The sequence below is a fragment of the Ochotona princeps genome, chromosome 5, assembly GCF_030435755.1.
Source record: "Ochotona princeps isolate mOchPri1 chromosome 5, mOchPri1.hap1, whole genome shotgun sequence".
In the NCBI taxonomy this organism is placed as follows: Eukaryota; Metazoa; Chordata; class Mammalia; order Lagomorpha; family Ochotonidae; genus Ochotona; species Ochotona princeps.
Genome location: NC_080836.1, coordinates 3,233,750 through 3,249,275, shown reverse-complemented (window position 1 = coordinate 3,249,275; position 15,526 = coordinate 3,233,750). Strand labels below are relative to the sequence as shown.

At 42.3% G+C, this 15,526-nt stretch overlaps 1 protein-coding gene across 1 annotated transcript in view; it reads right to left on the bottom strand.

Moving 5' to 3' along the window:
* Window positions 1-15,526, bottom strand: part of LOC101521841 (contactin-associated protein-like 5) — a 415,974-nt gene that overhangs the window by 340,455 nt on the left and 59,993 nt on the right. The window contains exon 3 of the mRNA XM_058664165.1: window positions 7,917-8,110. Within this exon, the coding sequence (XP_058520148.1) occupies window positions 7,917-8,110 (194 nt within the window). The remainder of the gene's footprint in view (window positions 1-7,916; window positions 8,111-15,526) is intronic.

Genomic DNA, 15,526 nt, shown 5'->3' with positions numbered 1-15,526 from the left:
GTTGCACGTGATCGCAATAACAAGGTTTTACTACAGAATGAATGTGACAAAAATGTTACAGGACCTTCAATTACAATTTAAAAAACAGCTACAAAAAAAAAAGCAAAATTTATATCTAAGGATGAATCAGGATGAAATATACTGAAATTTAAATGTGTGAGCATTTACATATAGGTATGCCACATATGCGTTTAAATGTGTATACAGGCATGTTCAATTCTGTAAGTATAAATATACACAATTTATACCTATGGGGGTAGGCATTGAGCACTCCTACAGGTTATATTTAAGTGTCGGCATGTACTTCCCAGGTTCATTTCCAACTCCAACTTCTATTAACGTTGATCCTGGGAGGAAATGTGAATGATCTGCCACCAATTCTGCCACCTGGGAATGGCACGACCCAGACTATGGTGAACATTTCAGTATGACCTTGGTAAACAGAAGATCCCTCTGTTTCTTTTGCCTTTTTTCCTTCCTTTTTTGTCTCTTCTCATTCTCTTGCTTTCTCTTTCTTCTCTTATCTTTTCTCTTCCTCTTTCTTTCTGTTTCTTCTTTATCTCCTTCTTTACATCCTCTTTTCAAATAAAAATAAGTAAAATTTGATAACTGAATAGTACTTTAAAAACGCATATGTAAATAAATTTATGAGCCATGCTTTTCATCAAACAATTATACTCCAAGGTAATGTACATATTCTGTCTTAAAAGCAGGATACTAATTTCTAAAAGTTTCACTTAAATCTTTACTCTTAAAGCAAGCCATTTACCAGGTTTTACATGTCCAAGGGGGAAAACATCAACAAAATATTCTCGTTGGTCTTGCAAATGTAAAAACCTCGAAATTTTGTAGCCGTGTAGTTATTTTTCAAAACTTCTATACAATATTATAGGACTGAGAATTTGGCAATTTACAGGATGCTTGACTTCCTGTTACATAAAATGACAAAGCCATTCATTAAGCTGTCAGTTAATTGTCTCACCAATTATTATTGAAGTAACAACTCCATCTTCGACAACTCAATACTTCATGTGGAAAAAGTACATAAAGAAATAATTAAAATATATTAAGATTTTCATGCGTAAAGAGAAATAGCACTGAAGTCTTCCCAAATATTTCTTTATTTAAAGTCAGAGTTAAAGGTCTGGGCCAGGCTGAAGCCAGGAGCCTGGAGCTTCGTCCCAGTGTTTGTCTTTGGTGCGGGGAATTGAGCAGCTTCTTATTTCCCAGGCACGTTAGCATGGAACTGGATTGGAAGCAGAGCAGCAGGTGACAGTTTGTCAGCCAAGAACCTGAGTATTCTTGAGCAGATGTTTCTCCACATACAGCACAGGGAGAGGTTGAACTGGCTCAGTGATGCTGAGGGAGCTGGTTCCCACCTGTGGGTCACCACAGGTGCACGTGCCTATGGTACAGACCAGGAAGCGACTTCTGTATTTCTGAGTATGAGTTATGCAGGCACAACGTGTTGAATGGAATCTGGTCTACAAGCAAAGGTTGGCTGGCAAACCCTGCATTTTCCCTTGAGTCACCCGTTTATCAAGGAGGTTTAGAGTATCCCTCCCAAGCCTTCTGTGCACACCTATACTTCAGGCCTCACACACTTGTAGCACTCACACAAACACAACATCTGAAAACACAAGAGAAATATGCGCAAGACACAGAAGACTGGTGAAGAGGATCCGGTAGGGGAAGCAGGAGCAGGGCTGCGCTCAGACAGACCCGGATGTGGGACATGTTGTCTCCACCCACTTAACATTTTCCTGTTCCTCACACTCAGATCCTCCCCACACACACATCAGCTGACCTGTCTGAAGCATGGTACCAATTCATTCATGCTAACATGCTTGGTCCTTAGTTTGTTTTTTCCATTATGCAATACCTACTCTCAGTTATGTTAAGGTGCTATTAAAGGGGATAGATAGGACTAAGAATGGGTTGGATCATTTCTGGGCATAAAATTTGCAGCACTCATTCTACTGGCTAGTCACAAGCTTTATACTCAGCTTCTGTCCGTGTGTGCATGTTTTGCCTGTGTGTGTGTGTGTGTGTGTGTGTGTGTGTGTGTGTGTGTGGTAGCTTTCCATGCATTGGCATTCCCTCTGACGCCCTGAGGCATCCGAATTCATGGCATACCAAATGAGCCTCACAGATGCTTAACACCCTAAATCAAAATCAAATACGACAGGATATCATGGGTCCCTGGTTCTCTGTGACATGTTTTATTTTGTTTTGTTTCACCTAGATCTACTCTGCCAAATAACAAATAAGAATGAATCAGCAAACAGCCGCCTGTGATGTGCAGTCCAAAATAAAACTATGCCAGGAGTAGGCATTTAGCCTGTGGTAGGACAATTGCACAACATGTCTAAATGCCAGGTGTGATTTCTGGCTCCATCTCTCGACTCTGATCTTGCTACTGCAGACACTGGGAAGCAGCAGCAGTCCTTTCAGCAGTTGGATTCCCGCCACTCATGGGAGAGACAGGATGCATTCCTGGCTCCCAAATTCAATCCTCCTAGGGGTTATGGCAGACGTTGCAGGATCTCCCACTCCTCTCTCTTTCTCTGCCTCTCAAATAATCAACATACTTTTTAAACGCAATATTAAAACCTTCAATGTTCTCTTTTACTGTTCTTCCAATATTTGGAGAAAATTGTTTCTTTTTCCTATATGCTCATGAATTATTTTCTGAAAAGTTGTTGAGTCACTAAATTGGAGACTTATTTTAAAGTTAAGTCTGGGGTAACAAAGTGATAAGGTAACCATGGGTTCTCCTCTTGACTTCAGCAAGCTAGCCTAGTAGCGGAGGGGGTCCTGTAGTCAGAAGGGAGAGAAAGTGATGCTTTCGCACTTGGACAAAGCATTTGGCCCATGCTGAGAAACACCAGGTCAGTCCTGTACCTTCATGAGTACAATTCCTGGCAATACATTCATTACTTTTACTTAATATCAGTCATGATCCTTTATTCATACACTAAAAATGCTTAATAAGGTCTGCCTGTCTGAACTCTTCTCTTGCTTCAGTACTTGGGGGACTGCCTCACTGCCAGACCTTTCAGCCCCCTGCAGCCAAGTACACACTTTGGGCTGCACATCTCCCCTCTGCACCCCAAATTCTCCTCCAGCTCTCCTGCTTGCTCAAGGATCCGCAGTCTGTCCTTCCCGAATCCATCAAAGCAGCTACCTTTACCTATAAATATAAGGAGACTCACTATTTACAAGTAGCATGCAGAGATATTTAAGGATCTTTCTCTTATATTTGACATAGGAGAGGTTTATTACCATGCAATGCAGTGAAACTTTTGGTCAACATTGTTTTGAGTTCTGTGCCCTTTCTAAATGTTGTTTCCAATTTTTCTTCATATTAGGGAACCTTTTATGTATTATTTCATTGAATACAGCTTTAAACCCTACTTTTCTTTCTGTGCTATCTGGGACTCCCATGACCCTTATATTTGGACTTTTAATAATATCTCTTAATTCTTGAATACTTTTTTTCCTATCTTGACTCAGTTTCATTTCCAGATTTTGATATTTTCCCCGTTTTTTCAAGACATGCCTCCAATTTCTGAGATTCTTTCTTCTGATTTGCTTATTATATTATTGAGTGTTTGTACTGAATATTTAAATTGTTCCATTTTTCTTTCATTTCTAGTAATTTGGTTTCATTTTGTTTCAGTGTTGTTATTTCCTGTATGTCATGTTCCTTAAATTCCTTGAATCCTTGTAAGTGCTTCTCAATGTTCTTAAGAAGCTTTATATGAAGTTTTATTTGTTTTTGTTTTTTCTCATCTATTTTCTTGACATCTTCCTCAATTAACTCTGAGGTTGGCAAAGGCTTTTGCTCCTTTGCAGGGGAGGCATCACTATTATTCATTGTGCCTCTGTCTCTACTTTTGCTCTTGGCCATTTTACTTTTGGTTATCAAATTATTCTCCTTAAGAATGTTTGTATGCTGTGTTTCCCACAGTTGTACAGGTCAATTTGTGCCGACATTTGGTTCTTCATTTGCAGTCACTTGTGCCACTCTCTCCAGCAAGTTTCAGGTCTGACTCTTGCTAGATTTTTGTCATGATCTGCATAGTTCCAGTTCCAGGCTCACCAGTTTCCACCCCTGTACTTTTTGTTTTTTCCCCTTGTGGAACCACTGCAATAGGGTGAATAGAAGTGAGTCTGCTATAGGCTTAACACATGTGTAGGTGACTGTTGTTCATCTAGCCCCACAGCCTTGGCCTCAATACACAAAATAATGCTTGATGTGGTGATGCCGGGGGTCTAGGCCAGTTGGCCATTATGTCTGGGGGTTTCCTGTACTTATTTTGGGTTGAACTTGCATGATCTTGCGTCAGTATCATTTTTCCTGGTGGACCAGTACGTGTTGAGGCAGATGTGAGTTTGCCCCTGGCTTAGCATACATTCAGATTGCTGTTGTCCTTCCAGCCCCACAGCCTTTTTCTCTTTATCCCAAACCAACCTGATGTGGCAATGGTAGGGGTCTGGGTCATGAAATCTAACCTGTTTCAATCGATTTGCTTGGGAGCTGCTGCTATTTCTGCTTGTTGTCAAATTAAACAAATCAGCAGAAAAGGCAATTCTATGCCTGGGCTCATATTCCTGAGTTCCTGGAGAACACCTCTTTCCACCTGTCCAGCAGTGGAACCCCAAGTGCTCATCACCGCTGGGTTTTCTGGTCACTGTAACACACCTTCGCTGTCTCCACTGCTTGTCTCTGTCCACGGGTTTCCAGGTGCACCTCAGCGGTTGGCCTGTCTTTTTCTGTATTCTGGGATTGGATCTCATTGCTTCACTCTGCGTAATGATTCTCTGTATACATCTGTCCTCATTCTGTTCCACCACTTATTTATTTACAAATATGATTTTAAAGTAAAACGAAAAGGCAAATCTGCACAGGTGATCAATCTCATCGAAAAGCACCGGCAAAAGTAGGAAGATGCATTCAGTCTGGACAGGATGAAGCCTGACATTTGTCATGTTGTGACAAATACAATAATGAGAGTATAATATGTAAAACAAGAGGTATAGCTTTGCAATTACACGTAATTAAGAAAAAACTGTGTCTTTGAATTATGGTATCACCATTTACCATCATGGGATTTTGATGTGGATTCTGAACCTCAGTTCCCTGTTAATGATGTTAGAGTCAAATCATCAGAATTATAAAATCTCTCTCTGTCTCTCTCTTTCACACACACACACACACACACACACACATACATACAGATAGAGTGCATCGTATGCACATAAGGTGCTTGACACAGATCCACTGGCTGTTGGACTCCCTAGGGACACTCTGATCCACGAGGTCATCACACATAACTTATCGTTGCTCCTACAAGACTTCACCCAGTTTTACTATTCAAAACTAGAGTTGGAATTATCACTCCTGAACTCTTTTCTGCTGCTGGTACTCAAAGCTCACGTGCTCATCTTGAAGCTCCCTCTGAGCCCTGCAGGCCCTGGTAGTTTCTCTCGTGAAGTTGTGGCTGCAACCCAGCGTCCACCTGCACACACCGTGGCTCCAAGCCTTTGCTCTCTGCACCGTTCACTTGCCCAGCAATGAAGATCATTTGAGGTATAAACGGAGGGGTGAGGACAGTCTCCTTCACTGCCCTTCATTATACGACCCCTTATGTTTGTTTAGCTCTTTTAGTAACCACTTCCACATTAGCTTTCTATATAGTAGAGACTGCACAGGCATATATAAGAGACTTCACATTTAGGGGTCTTCAGATGTTGTGGAAACACAAGCAAATCAACAAGACCGACAAGGGAGAAAATGGTTTCTGGCAGTCACAAGCTCAAAGAAATATCACCGTCATATACAACCTGAAATCTGGCACTTGTTTCTCGTGAAAATGAGCCTAGATTTAAAAAAAAAAAAAAAAAAAAAAAAAAGAGACAAAATGACTTAAAACCACAGCATGCTCCGAAAGCTACCAGTTCAGAAATAAAAAAATCCCATGTCTACTTGTACCCTCTAACATATACAAAGCCTGAAGACTGTTTCCTAAAATGGAAGTTATCGATATTTTCCTTTCAAACTCAAAACCAAATCAAACCAAACCAAGTCTTGTAAAAATGTATGGGGAATTCAAAATGATGAAAAAACGTGAACACTCTCCTGAAATATGTTTTTAAAATGAAAAAAAAAATCAAGAACTTTATAACCTAATATTATAAGCATTGCAGAATAAAGATGACAATAGCAATATTATAGGGACTGAGTTACTCTGCCCTAACAAGTTTTCACTTTGTTTAGTCATGTTTTCTATCAGAAACCCTAGGGATGGTTAGATGATAAACAGATAACAATTAATGTAAACAAGTTTTTTTCCAAGGAGATGAAAACAAAGAAATATGCAATTTGAGTCAAGAGTAATTTGACATTCAAATTGTTACTGATTTTAGGGGGGAGATGGCTGGGAAGATTGCTATACTGTTCTATCAACTACCAAATCTTCCCATTTTATGTATATTTAGACAAGAAAAAAACAAAAAAGGTAAGATCCCAACCCTGCCCCTAGCTGAAATCACCTAGATTAAGACACTGATTCAGCGCATGAGTTTCTGCATGCAGGTGACTTCCACTACCTGCCTGTCCTGTGGCCTTTCCTCACTGAATAACTCACAGGGACTGGACAAAGAAAGCTCTGTTTCACAATTTGAGAAGAAATGTCAGAGTGACAACGTAGCTCTATATTTTATATTTTCACTTTCACCATTGTTATTCAGTGTCATTCTGGAAGCTTTAGCCACAGCCGTTAGTCATGAACAAGTAATCAGACAGGTACAGAAATGAAAAGGAGAAAGCCAAATTCTCTCTGCAAGTGAAAAAGGGACCAAATAGTCCACTGAGACTATTTACATTCCAAGGACTTTGGTGAAGATGCAGGATGTAAAAGCAACATAGAAAGATCAGTAGCTGTTATATATGCCAACAACGCCATGGCTGAGAAAGGACCTGTAAGATGGGTCCCATTCACTGATGTTATAAGTTTAAGCATCTTAGAACAAATTTAACCAAATATGTAAAGATCTCAATGATGAAAACATCAGAAGATTAAAGCATGCAAAGAAGCATACCCCCAAAATAAAAAAAAATCTTCCAAATTCTTGAGTCATCAGATGCTTCATATTACCAAAAGTGACTTACAGATTCAGTGGAACAGCAATCAAAATATAGCAATGAAAGTCCCAATCAAAATAACAATGCTTTTCTCAGAAGCAAAAAAAAAATCTAAAATTCATATAGAAACATAAGCAATTATGAATAGCTGAAGGAATGCCATACAACTAAAACAGCAGAAAACAAGGCTAGACACATCACAGGACCAGACGTAGACTCATCACTTAGAGTTGCAATAGTTTAATATTTTCAGTTGTTTTCCTCCCCAGGGCAAGACTCATGAGTAGGGAAACTGCTCTAGTGACATACCCAAGGTGATTGTGTTGTGGCCAAGCGTTTAAATTGCCTGATATGTAACTAAGAAAGACGTAAAACAATAAAAACACAATCCCTTCAACAGACTTAGTGGAGTATGACAATACTCTAAAAAACTCATGGGACCACAAAATCGAAAGATAGTGCATACTTCTCCATGAACTAGGTAAGGACTCCTTGAATTGGTTCATATTGTGTGGATGTGAGAACAGACTTGGTCTGTGAGTTACTCCAGGTTCCAGCAAAGGAAAACCAGATTTTACAGCAGACATCAAAGCTTCCTGGGGAATGAGCCGGGCTAGAGACAGCATTTCACATGTCTGATTATTTCTGGAGATGCCTTCCAGAGTTGCTGCATTACTGAAACTATGCACACCATCCGATGGCAGAAACATTCACTGATGAGCATCAGCACTTCTATTTGTGCATTGAGAGAGAGAAGCCATCTTACCCACAAGCTGTCTTCTTGCCTGTACTGCTTCCAGTTGTGTCCCGTGTCACTGAACATCAGGCTGTAGCTCGTCACCCAGTCAGAGCTGCCATATCTTCCCTGCGTGGCCACCGCTGTAATCTCCACTCGGTTTCCCAGGTCCATCTGGAGCCACTGTTGGGCACTGGAATTGGCTGGGGACCAACCACCAGTTCCTGAGTGAGAGCAGAGACACACAGAGTGGTACATTGTTAAAGTTCCACTCTCAGAGAAGAAGATAAACAGTGAACCAATTTTCATTCCCTCTGTCCTTAACACCTCTTCTTTCTCTGGCTCCACTGGGATCTCAGCCATGGCTTCAAACTCAATACTGAGCCTATGCGCTCCATGCCTCTTCTGTCCTCCTTTAGCTGCTGTGGCTTCTACCATATAAACTCATAGTGAGGTTGGTTTCCTTCTGTCCTTCCTATCTTCCACCCTCTTTCTCTTTCCTTCTTTCCTTACAACGTTAGCCTTGATTTTACACAGATAAAGTAAGCCTAATTTTCTTTCCATTATCCCCTTTCTCTCTTCCTTTTCTCTTTTTTCCTTCTTCTTTTCTTTATGCTCTCCAAATATGCATTGTGAACCTATCACAGGAAGACATTTTATTGTCCATAAACACATAAAAGGGAATCGACTACTATGAATGCGAATTGTGGATTGTTCATATGTCCATCACTATTTCTTTTTTTTATGACTTAGTTTCATAGGTTCTGGGATTCCCCCAACCCCTCCGCATGCCCTCCCCCCATGGTGGATTCCTCCACATTGTGGCAGTAGTACAGTTTATAACCAGTCATAATTCCTTCATTGCAGTCATTTACCATGCATAGAGTCCAACCTCTTATTGTCCAGATAAATCAACAGTTTCATTGGGAGACCATCTCTGGTCTGAAAGTAGAGCTGGCAGAATACCATCCCCTCCAATGAAAAGCCACAACACAACATCAACAACAATTTACAACATCATGGAGTTAATAATATGTGCATCACTATTTCTAAGGCACCTGGCTCCTTGACTTAGAAAGTGGCAAAGACTTTGCTTGTTTTAAAATTAGTTCACAAAGTTAGACAAAGATGCAAACTACAAAATGAAATTGCTACATGAACTGCTGTCCATGTGGGACATCAGCATTGCAGGAAGCAGCTTGCTATGCCACAGCACAAGCTCCTAGACTCTTTTAAGAATGACAGTAGTGAATTGTCTCCTATTGGAGAGCTGCCTTTGATCTGGCATCTGCCTATTTCAGTGTGGGACGCCAATGAAACTGTGTGTCCATTATGAGCTAGGAGTCTAAATAGATGTCAAAATGGGTAAATTTCTGCATTTTTCCCTTTTCTACACCTTTGTTCTTGGTTTATGTTTGGACCTAACCTTCCACTGAAGTTGGGAATGGAAGGTTGAGAATAAGCAAGAAATGGGCTGTTGTATATGGAGTAGCTCTGATTGTCATTCCCTGTAGTATAGAGGCCTGGTTTAGGATTCTCCAAAGGGCTTTCTTGGCTCTTTCTGACATTTTCCCCTGCTAAACTCGTGGAAAGAGTCTAGAAATCAGAACTGGGCTATAGAATCGCTTACAGACATCACTTGTGTTGGCTGGTTGGCTCTCATACATTGTTTTGTTCTCAAGTCAATGGATTCAAGCTAGGTGCTATTTTTGACTACTGTGAAAATCAGTCGGGCCACTGTGAACATTGTGAAGGACGGATTTTTTTGTGAAAGTCACTAGTGTGAAGAAAGGGGAGGAATTGTGTGCCACTGAATCAGCACTGCTCATCAGCTCCTAGCAGATTCAGTTTTCCTGGGTTTAGTTTCCAACAAGAGGTCAATAACATGTTTTCCTATTTGTGTCATGATTGTATGAGGTAATTTAAATCCTTTCCCTCATTTTTCAGAAGGCCTAAGTCACAGCTCAGTGGTTTCAGTCTCGGCCACCAGTTCCTATACTTCCTGCTGATGAAAAATACTTCTTTAAAGCCCAGCCACGTTAATGCCATGACTGAAAGCTGTCAAGCCATGAAAGAAATCACAGTTGACAAACACAGATCCTTTGTAAGCCTCAGTTATATAGCTTGACGTAGTGACTTAAGTTAATGGTGATCTGAACCCCAGCTTAAAGTGTTTGTTCATGTTTTTCTCAGAAGAAACTAGTTCTCTCTTTCTTTTGCTTTGCTTGTGAGGAGATGCAAGCTGAAGGATAGAAGCTTAAGCTTAGAAGTAAGAGAACAAAATTTTGGTTGACAGATTTCTTTTATAGATAAGAGAGCAGTGTGGGGCTTTAGCCATCTGATCCCCCCCCCTCCCCAGCAATGGTGTCATCCAGCACACTTGATTTTATAGAGATTCAAGCTTTTACAGATCAGTGGTCTTACATCCAGGGTAACGTCAGCAAGCTTCCCGATAAGCATGTAGAAAACTGACTGATACAGACTTGAAGGAAATCATTAATGCTGTGGTAATACATACCTAAATGGATAAAGATAAAACTATCCAAAGCTTGGAAATCATATGAAAGTGTAGTATACCCTTTCAATGTCATCCCAAGGCAGCTTTTTTTTTAAACAAATTTGATCAGTTATTATTTAATTATCTCTATGAATGTATCTATCATTTGATTTCACTATTCACTGGTTAATGAGATCTCAAGTCCTGTGAAATCACATGCCAACTTATATGCGTTGAGTACAAAAGATCCAACCTCTACAATTCATTGCCTGAGAAAGCATGCTAACAGTTGGCCACCCCTAGCTCTAGTTCAGTGGGAGCTGCAGCCCGCCAGAAAGGTGTCCACCATTTCCCTAATAGGCCCACTCCCAGCCCCGGATAGTGCATTTTCCAGGTCGTTTTTCATTGGACCTTGCCAGGACTTGCCCGTTGATGCTGTGGCACAACCCACTCAGCTCTTCCTTACTCGAGCTCATACAACACCAGTGGATACAATCAGTTAGCCCAGGCCAGTTCTCTTGCTAACCCAATTCACATGCAGACAAACAGGTGTTGTGGCCCTATCCTATCCTAGTCTCTTCCACTTCCAGTTCTCATGCACTCCAATGAAAGCAGTGGTCCAGCAGAACAGCCTCCCACAGACCTCTTAGTGGGTTCACACCCTCTGGCCCCAGGTTGTAGGAGTGCTAGTGGGTGCCGTGGCCTGGTTTGTCAAGGCCTGCCTCTCCTTGGCATTTGCTGGTGGGTGCTGCATCCTAGCCAACCCAACCAGCCACAGTCCTGACTTTAATGTGAAATGGTTACTGTTGTGCCCAACACAGCCTATCTGTGCCCTGTCCTGATTCTAACATCTGCCAGTGGGTATTATGAACTGGCTCAGCCTGGCTGCCCCCAGACATGATCCCCACATGTGCCAGTGAGTGTTATAATCTGGCCTGGACTGGGCTGTTTCAAGCTTTGGTTCTTGTGCTCACCCACAGAGACTGCATCCTGACAATGCAGTTCCCCAAGCTCCTACATCAGGTCTCCTCCCAGTGGCAGATCTCACGCAGACTGGTGGGTCATTGGCCCAGACTGACTTAGTCCACCTCTTGTCTTGGAAGCAACAGTGTCCTAACTCTCTAATTCTTACTGTTGGTGTTACAGCCCAGACACTGCTGATCCAACACTCAGCTCTCACATGGTTCAGCATGTGCTAAGCCTGTCCCAGCCCATCCAACACCCACCCTAGCTTGCACATGCATCTGTGGGTGCTGGAGCCTAGTCCAGCCTGGCACTCTCAGACCCAGTCCACATCCATGCTGAGTCACACTGCAGTCATGTCCAGCCCAGATCACCAGCCCCACTCTGGCTCTTGTGCTCACCAGTGGAAACCAAAATCTAACCAGGGAGTCTCCTTATATCCCTCACTAGGACAGTTACCAGGCACATATCTTGAAGAAGTCAGTGTTTCCTCTGATCCAGCTCAGCATAGACCATCTTCTATCTTGGCCTTTGCAGTGAATGTTAAAGCCAGGGCACCTCCATTCCAACTCATTGGTGGGTGCTGCAGCCTAGCCCTACCCAGTCTGTTCCCATCCCTGGCTCATGCAAACCACTAGTCTGTCATGACCTGTACTCCAGTCTGCCTCCATCACATGCCAGTGAGTTAAGGTTGGTCTGGCCATGCCTGTTCCACCCCTTCCAGAATCAATCCACACCATCACCAACAGGTGGAGCTACCTTGCCAAGACTGAACACCCATGCCTGACTCATATGCTTACCGGCTGGAGCTACATCCCACCAGGGGAGTTGTCCAAATTCCTGTACCAGGGCCACTCCCAGATCCGGATCTCACATGTACTAGTGGGTGCTAGGACCTTACCTAGCATAGTCTGCTCCCTTCCTCCTAGTCTTTGTATGTACCAGAGGATGTTGTGATCAAGCCTGCCCGACACCCTGCTTGGGTGCATCTTTGGCTGTTGTAACCTCGACCAGCCTGGCCTATTCCCAACTCCAGTATATGTCAAAGGATTCCAAAGTGATGCCTAGCTCAGCCTGGCATTACCCCCAGATCTTAAGCAAACCAACAGAAATTGCAGTTCCACAGAGGTATCCCACATACCCACAGAATCTGTGCTGGTTAATGTCAAGGCCCAGTCTAACATTACACGACCCATGTTCCAACACTTACTGGTAGGTGCTGAAATCTAGCCCTGCCAGGTAGGTCCCATGCCCTAGATTTAATGTACACTAGTTAGTGGTGGTTGATGATGATCTATGCTAAATAGCCCAGCTCATGTCTTCCACGAAGGTTGGTGTATTCATCTGAACCATAAGATCCTCCACACCACCCCTGCCAAAACTGCTTAGTTCAGCCACAGGCCAGCCTGCAAGTACAGCAGCCTTGCCAATGAGAGTCCGTCAGAAGTCACCTCTACCTGCAGCACACTCCCTCAGCAGTCCCTCCCCACGTCCCCATGCACCCTTCCTTTGAGCGTTTTTTTTTTTCATTTGTTTTGTGCTAATTTCTAGGCATCAATAATCAAGTGAACATATTTCTTGGTTTTTGTCCTTTGCCAGTTTATATCTAGTTTGAATTGGAGGCTTGTTTATGTGGTGGAGAGTTTGTAAAAACTGGTATTTGTACAGTGAGCAGGAACAAAGGGTTGGTACTGAGTTGTGGGCTTGCAGGAGATTGTGTTACAAGACCCTTCCTGTTAGGGGGAAGCAAATAAAAACTAAGTGAAACAGTCCATTACAATCAGGCTGTAAAGGCCAAATGTATTAGAGAAGTTCAAACTAGAGGGCTAGGAGACCAGAAAAACATGCTCTGGGTATTGAAAACAATGGAAACACCTAGTACCCTCAATGAGACTACCTCTTGCGTTACCAAATAGTTTTGGGATATACCACCAGAAGCACACGTAATAAAACTAAAGATCAAAAGTAAAACTGAATCAAACCCAAAATTTCTGTATGTACAGAAAGCAATCAATACAATGAAAAGAGAAATTATGAAATGAAATATTTACAAACTACATATTTAAGGTGCTAATATAAAAAAAATAATAGGGACACATGCAACCCAATAGCAAAGGAAAGCTAATTGAAAACTGTGCAAAGGATCTGAGTAGACTTTTTTTCCCAAAGACAACATAAATGGCCAACTTGTATACATGAGAAGTGCTTGCCAGAAACATGTAAATAAAAATCACAAGGGGTCACATCTTACATTTGTAAGTATGACTGTATCACAAAGAAAGAAATATGTGCTGTTGAACATGTAGGGAAAAGACAACACTGGGAAGCTGAATTGGTGTAACTGTTACGAAAAATAGCATATAAAATGACCAATAAAGCTAAACACAGAACGACTGTATTATCCACAAAACACTGTTTTGTATGTAACTAAAGAAGTTTGAATCAACATCTCCAAGAGACGGCCCTGCTGCCACGTATATGGTCAACATATCACCATAGAAAAGGTTTAAAAAGCCCGAGTACCTCCCCATAGCTGCATGGGAAACCCTTTTCATTGTGACAGTACTGATGCACCATGTGCGCAGTGTCAAAATACCAAGAGAAACACATCCAACACAGAAACACCGGTACTGCATGATTTCACTTGAATGTGGACTCTGAAATGTTGAACTCTTAGAGAGAAACTTAGAGAGTCAAGGAGGGGTGGACTTAGCGAGTCAAGGAGGGGTGGGCTTAGAGAGTCAAGGAGGGGTGGACTTAGCGAGTCAAGCAGGGGTGGATTAGAGAGTCAAGGAGGGGTGGATTAGAGAGTCAATGAGGGGTGGACTTAGCGAGTCAAGGAGGGGTGGACTTAGAGAGTCAAGCAGGGGTGGATTAGAGAGTCAATGAGGGGTGGACTTAGAGAGTCAAGGAGGGGTGGACTTAGCGAGTCAAGGAGGGGTGGACTTAGAGAGTCAAGGAGAGGTGGATTAGAGAGTCAAGGAGGGGTGGATTTAGAGAGTCAAGAAGGGGTGGACTTAGTGAGTCAAGGAGGGGTGGACTTAGAGAGTCAAGGAGGGGTGGACGGAATGAACAAATGTTGATCAAAGACTGTAACTCTTGCATGTGTAGTATGCATCTAAGGCAGAGGCAATATTGAAATTTTCTGGGCCCAGCGCGATAGCACAGTGGTTAAAGTCCTCACCTTGCATGCGCCGGGATTCCATATGGTCGCTGGTTCTAATCCTGGCAGCTCTACTTCCCATCCAGCTCCCTGCTTGTCGCCTAGGAAAGCAGTTGAGGATGGGCCAGAGAATTGGGACCCCCTACCTGTGTGGGAGACCCAGAAGAACTCCTGGCTCCTGGCTTCGGATTGTCTCAGCTCCAGCCATTGCGGTCACTTGGGGAATGAACCATCAGACGGAAGATCTTCCTCTCTGTCTCTCCTCCTCTGCTCCTCTTTTATTTCCAATAAAAATAAATAAATATTTTTTAAAAAAAAAGAAAAGAAATTTGCTAACCTGGATATCTTCCTGGAATACAAAGTGTGTCTGCCAGTTACGGCCCAGATCTCCAGCCTGCAGGGGAAAATGATCTCTTTGTTGTGTAAATCTGCTCTCAGTCTATTAAGATCTAAATGTTGCAAGGCAGGCATTTTGGGGTTACATATCATTGAAAAGTGATTGAAAAGTTGAGGCCAGGTAAACAACTTGTACATCCTCAGAGAGATTCTGAGTTAAAGTCTGTGTTTGAACACTGGTTTATTCATTCTAAGCTGCCTTTCTTTTTCCCTCTACCCCTCTTCAGCCTGTACTTGTGAATTAATTTCATAATGAATAGTTATAAGCATGATCTATAGATTCAGCTGACTTAATTTTGAGTCTATGCGTTTTCCTTTTCTAGTTAAGCGGTCTTTGACAAATTACACTTCTCTGAGCCTTAGGAACCCTACTCAGGGTGAAAGGTAATAATATTTACTTTAGTAAGGTTCTGTGAGGTATAAACACCATACTGTAGATGAGATGCTCACCAAACATTTGGGACATGAGCTATTTATGAAGGGTGAACAGGTGCTGTGGTTCAGCAGGCTAAGCTGCTTTTGTTCAGTTTCATGTCAATGTGCACTCTAGCAGGCACTGGATAATGGCTCAGGTACTTGGGTCCATGCTCCTATGTGGGAGATATGGATGGAGTTTCAGGA